The sequence below is a fragment of the Macrobrachium nipponense genome, chromosome 31 (genome assembly GCF_015104395.2).
Source record: "Macrobrachium nipponense isolate FS-2020 chromosome 31, ASM1510439v2, whole genome shotgun sequence".
NCBI classification, from domain to species: domain Eukaryota; kingdom Metazoa; phylum Arthropoda; class Malacostraca; order Decapoda; family Palaemonidae; genus Macrobrachium; species Macrobrachium nipponense.
The window spans coordinates 26,123,729-26,129,167 of record NC_061093.1 but is presented as its reverse complement, the minus strand read 5'-3'; the positions used below and the strand labels follow the sequence as shown (position 1 = coordinate 26,129,167).

The window sequence follows — 5,439 nt, the reverse complement described above, 5'->3', positions numbered from 1 at the left end:
GTGTTTTTATGTATATGATTTATTTTGACAATAGTTTTAATTTAGAAGGGAAATTGCTGTCTCAGGATAAAAACTGATTTGCTATGGCAGATATTTCAGAAGAGTAGTGTTTATAATGTACTAATTTTAATATTACTTTAACAGTGTACCAGCTACCTAAGTTGTACATCAAGCAACATTACTGCGTGTCATGTGCTATTCACTCTAAAGTTGTTAGGAATCGCAGTCGACGAGACAGGAAGATCCGAACACCACCACCACGCTTCCCAAGGGCTCAGGTATGATTTGTTTTGTCTGTAGTTTCGAAAGTTATATTCTGTTGATTTTATTTTATACTCTACCGTGTAAGGGAGTTTGTGAACTTCAATACTTTTTAAACTTACATGAATCCCATAAAATAGAGAATTTTCTAAAACCTGTAGACTGAGTCACAAACTGATTTATGGTAACTAGACTTCCAATATGCATGCAACTTCATTGGTCTCCCCCCCCCCCAACCCCCCCCTCCTCCCTCTCTCTCTCTCTCTCTCTCTCTCTCTCTCTCCTCTCTCTCTCTCTCTCTCTCTCTCTCTCTCTCTCTCTCTCTCTCCAGTTTGCTGTTTGAACCCACTAAACACTACAGTATGTGCACATACATTACAGTACAGGCAATTCTTCTACAGTAAGTTTCACTGACACAAGGGATTAAGACACAAATATAATTTAGCAGTATGCTCTCAAGCCCTTGAATATTTTCTCACTCATCCGAAGATAGTCATTTTTTTTTAGTACCTTTTACACTACGTAAATATATATTAAAAGCCAGTAAGGAACTCTGGCAACCTTTTGTTTTAGAAAGACACCAATGACTGCTTTTATGTTTTATTATTAGATTAATTTTATCACATTAAACCACTTGAAGAAGAGAGGCAGTGAAAAATAATTTATCTGTATTGTGGTATTAAGTCTTGTGACACCATATTTTTTTTGTTTTTTAATCATATATTTAAGGACCAAACCATTTTTTAACCATGTGTATATCTAAGGATGTCAATTTTGAATAAGTTGGGGGATCTAAGTTTGGATATTCTGAAATTAGTTGTAAATAGGATATGGATGGGATCATAGAATTTGAGTGAAAATTAAATTGTTAGAATTGTAACTGTAATTGGGCATTACAGCATGTGTATCTAATTCTACATTGTCCATTACACCAACTTTTGAGAAGTGAAAAATATTGCCTTTTCAACTTTTCATCTGGAAACCTCATCTGAAATATTTTTAGATCATGTTTAGAAGATCCTCCATAGAGTTAAATTTTCTTAAGCAAGTACTTGCCTCGCTTAGTGAATGTTTGAGTGAACCGTTAAGGTGTCGTGCTCGGATTTTGTCATAACCCTAATGGTTGTTGACATAGTGTTTGCACGAAGATTAAATGTGATTAACTCGAGGGTACCTTTCTAAAGGAATATCATCTACATTATCGCAAACAGCTTTGAATATATTTTATAGTGTAGGATTTTTAGTCTTTTCACCCACCACGCTTCCCAAGGGCTCAGGTATGATTTGTTTTGTCTGTAGTTTCGAAAGTTATATTCTGTTGATTTTATTTTATACTCTACTGTGTAAGGGAGTTTGTGAACTTCAATACTTTTAAACTTACATGAATCCCATAAAATAGAGAATTTTCTAAAACCTGTAGACTGAGTCACAAACTGATTTATGGTAACTAGACTTCCAATATGCATGCAACTTCATTGGTCTGCCCCCCCCTCCCTCTCTCTCTCTCTCCCCTCCGACCTCTCTCTCTCTATCTCTTCATCTCTCTCTCTCTCTTCTCTCTCTCTCCTCTCTCTCGCTCTCTCTCTCTCTCTCTCCTCTCTCTCTCTCTCAGTTTGCTGTTTGAACCCACTAAACACTACAGTATGTGCACATACATTACAGTACAGGCATTTCTTATACAGTAAGTTTCACTGACACAAGGGATTAAGAAACAAATATAATTGAGCAGTATGCTCTCAAGCCCTTGAATATTTTCTCACTCATCCGAAGATAGTAATTTTTTTTTTTTTTTTTTAGTACCTTTTAAACTACATAGATATATATTAAAAGCCAGTAAGGAACTGGCAACCTTTTGTTTTAGAAGGACACCAATGACTGCTTTTGTTTTATTATTAGATTAATTTTATCACATTAAACCACTTGAAGAAGAGAGGCAGTGGAAAATAATTATCTATGTATTGTGGTATTAAGTCTTGTGACACCATATTTTTTAATCATATATCTAAGGACAACCAAATTTTTTAACCATGTGTATATCTAAGGATGTCAATTTTGAATAAGTTGGGGTATCCAAGTTTGGATATTCTGAAATTAGTTGTAAATAGGATATGGATGGGATCATAGAATTTGAGTGAAGATTAAACTGTTAGGATTGTAACTGTAATTGGGCATTACAGCATGTGTATCTAATTCTACATTGTCCATTACACCAACTTTTGAGAAGTGAAAATTATTGCCTTTTCAACTTTTCATCTGAAATATTTTTAGATCATGTTTAGAAGATCCTCTATAGAGTTAAATTTTCTTATGCAAGTACTTACCTCGCTTAGTGAATGTTTGAGTGAACCGTTAAGGTGTCGTGCTCGGATTTTGTCATAACCCTAATGGTTGTTGACATAGTGTTTGCACGAAGATTAAATGTGATTAACTCGAGGGTACCTTTCTAAAGGAATATCATCTACATTATCACAAACAGCTTTGAATATATTTTATAGTGTAGGATTTTTAGTCTTTTCACACATTTCCAGGTTAAAGGAAGATTTATGGCTAATTCATGTATGTATACAGTATAATTGACAGTAAACAGTATAATTTAATGCTGTGATTTTGTTGGTCAATTTATTGAAAGATTGGAAATTGGGTTTAATGAAAAAAAAAGTCCTACAAAAGTTCAGTTGATTGACGTTTGGTTTTACCATTGTATAATTAATAGTGTAATACAGAATGTTGTAATATAATTAATAGCGTAATACAGATGGCATGACACTGGTTCCATGCAACGTAAAAACACCATACAAGCAAGGAAGCAGCCCTCGGATTGTTTAATGTCTAGTGAGCTTAGCTGAGAAGCTTTTGGAATGAATGCAAAATTACTGAATATTTTAGTTTAGAACTTTCAGAAATTTATTTTAGATTTAATTTTAGTGAAGTTTTCATGGACATGTGTTTCTCATGGTTTCTGTCTTGCATTTGGTTTGTATTATGGTTTTCTTTTGTTCGTGCTTGGATTTTGTTGCAATTTGATAAAGGTTGATGACACTGTGAAAGCACAAAAATCATTTGTGAATAATAGCTCGAGGGGTATGATTCATTATTTTTATCCCCCTACATTTTCACTTACAGGTTTTGCTTCGTGTTTGTTTACACCATGGTCAGATTATTTTTAGTTGGAATAATGGTTTCCATATTTATTACTAATTGTTTAAAGAGCCATATTTTTTATTACTAATTAAAGAGCCTTCAAGTTGATTTCAGTCTAGTGAGCATAATGCTTATATGGAAAGTTTTGGAATGATTGCAAATTGATTTGCACTTATGTAATCTAGTGTGGAAGGTTAGTGACCAACTTTCAGATTTTTTTTTTTTTTTTTCCTCCTTCTCCATAGTAGTAGAGTTTATTTTAGTGAAGATTAGAAACTGTGATCCATGCTTGGGTTTTGTCTCTACTTTACATTGGTTGTCGCCACAGTGAAAGCATAAAATTCATTTATGAATAGTTCAATGGTATGACCTTTCTGTATTCTATACATTTTCATGAACATGTTTCTGATGGTTCCAGATAGATGCAAAATTTTTTTTTATATTGGAATGATGGATGCGAAGTACTTTTCATATGTATTCAGATTGTTTTTAGTTAATTGCAGATAACATAGCAAAATGCTTCGCAATCCTGTAGAAGGTGAGTGTCTAGGTCTGATGCAAAGGCCATCCAATATCTTTTGGGGAAGTAATGCATAAAGTTACAGTAAGGGCAGTAGGTGTAGGTGCAGTATTTGGTAAGAAAATGGATTATGAATGAAGACTATTGTAGTTGATGTTGGCATAATCCACTGTTGATATGGGATTATAAAGAACGTATAAAAGGAGAAAATAAATAGTAAATGTAAGCAGAAATAAGCCTCTGAAGGGAAAGGAAACCAGGACACGGAAGCTGTGAACAATGCCATGAACGGTAAAAGAATGGAAGTGGTACTTCATATTCACTATTTGACAGGATTGGAGACAAGTTGAGTCAATGAATATTGAATGTAAATGGAAGGAAAAGGCAGAATTTTGTTGTGCGAATGTGAAGAATTGAAAGGGGTGAGAAATTTGCAGATAGAGGGAAGAGGTATCAAGAAGAATGTAGTTTAATAAAAGGGTGAAAGAGTTTTAGGAGAAGACAAGGCTTGTACAGCAAGGAAGGTGAGGGTTCATTAAATGGTGTGTGTAGAGGTATTTGATACACTGATGATCATCATCTTTATATATGTGAATGTTCATCCATGTTTCATCAGGTATGAATATGGCAGATGTTATAATTTATGTTAGTGGGAATGGCTGAAGGTGGAAAAAGTCAGCACCACCACCACCACCTGCAAGCAGTCTTCAGTTCACTGTGTTTCTTACATACACAGTTCAACTGATTTCTTTCTGGCATATAGCCATCCCTACAAGGCACATTGTCTTCAAAATTTTTAGAAATGAAACATAGCTCATTCCCGTATGCCCCTTTCCTCCATTAAAGTGTACATGGTTGGTTACATTACAAGAATGCTGTAGATGTGCTAATTTTAGGTTGTCAGGCACTGGGATTTTCCGATTGCATTTTTCTTTTTAAGGTGGCACCATAAAGTGTAGTGTCCCTTACAGCATCAAGCCAACTGGAATTTTGGGGGGTGATAGTGAGGTTTAATGTGAGATGGACTTGTTAGAAATTATTTTTCTTATAATTTCATTTTACTCAATATTATTACTAATTATTTTTCTTATAATTTCATTTTACTCAATATTATTATTAACTATACTTTCTTTTTATTTGCAGGAACAGCGTCCACGCAACCCATAAACTGAAATACAGTTGAAGTTGATTCTATAGTGTTTTTATCCTATTACAAGTGGTTGCACTGATCACTGATTTTCATTGCTATAAGATTATTATAACCAAGAACTTCCTGATAATTGTCATACCCAGAAATAATGAGAATTTGATCCTGTTATGTAACTACTTGAGTGGGCAGTCTTAAGTATGGATACTGTTTTAATCAAGGTGTTAATACCACCAAGACAAAAGACAATAATTTCAGTCAACAAAAATGTGTAGCAAATACATTTTCCTTACAGAAACCCCCGGCCATTTAAAAGTTTTTTACCCTCACAAACTTAATGAATGATCTGCCAGAAGCTGTGTAGATATAC

The 5,439-nt window shown here is 34.2% G+C and overlaps 1 protein-coding gene across 1 annotated transcript; it reads left to right on the top strand.

The window, feature by feature from the left end:
- Window positions 1-144: 144 nt before the first annotated feature.
- On the top strand, window positions 145-5,111 carry LOC135206705 (small ribosomal subunit protein eS26-like; the record flags this gene model as incomplete). Its single annotated transcript, XM_064238126.1, is given in 2 exon segments — window positions 145-278; window positions 5,066-5,111. Coding segments are annotated over 2 exon segments (158 nt in total), but the record flags the coding sequence as incomplete, so codon positions are not given.
- Between the last annotated feature and the right edge of the window lie 328 nt (window positions 5,112-5,439).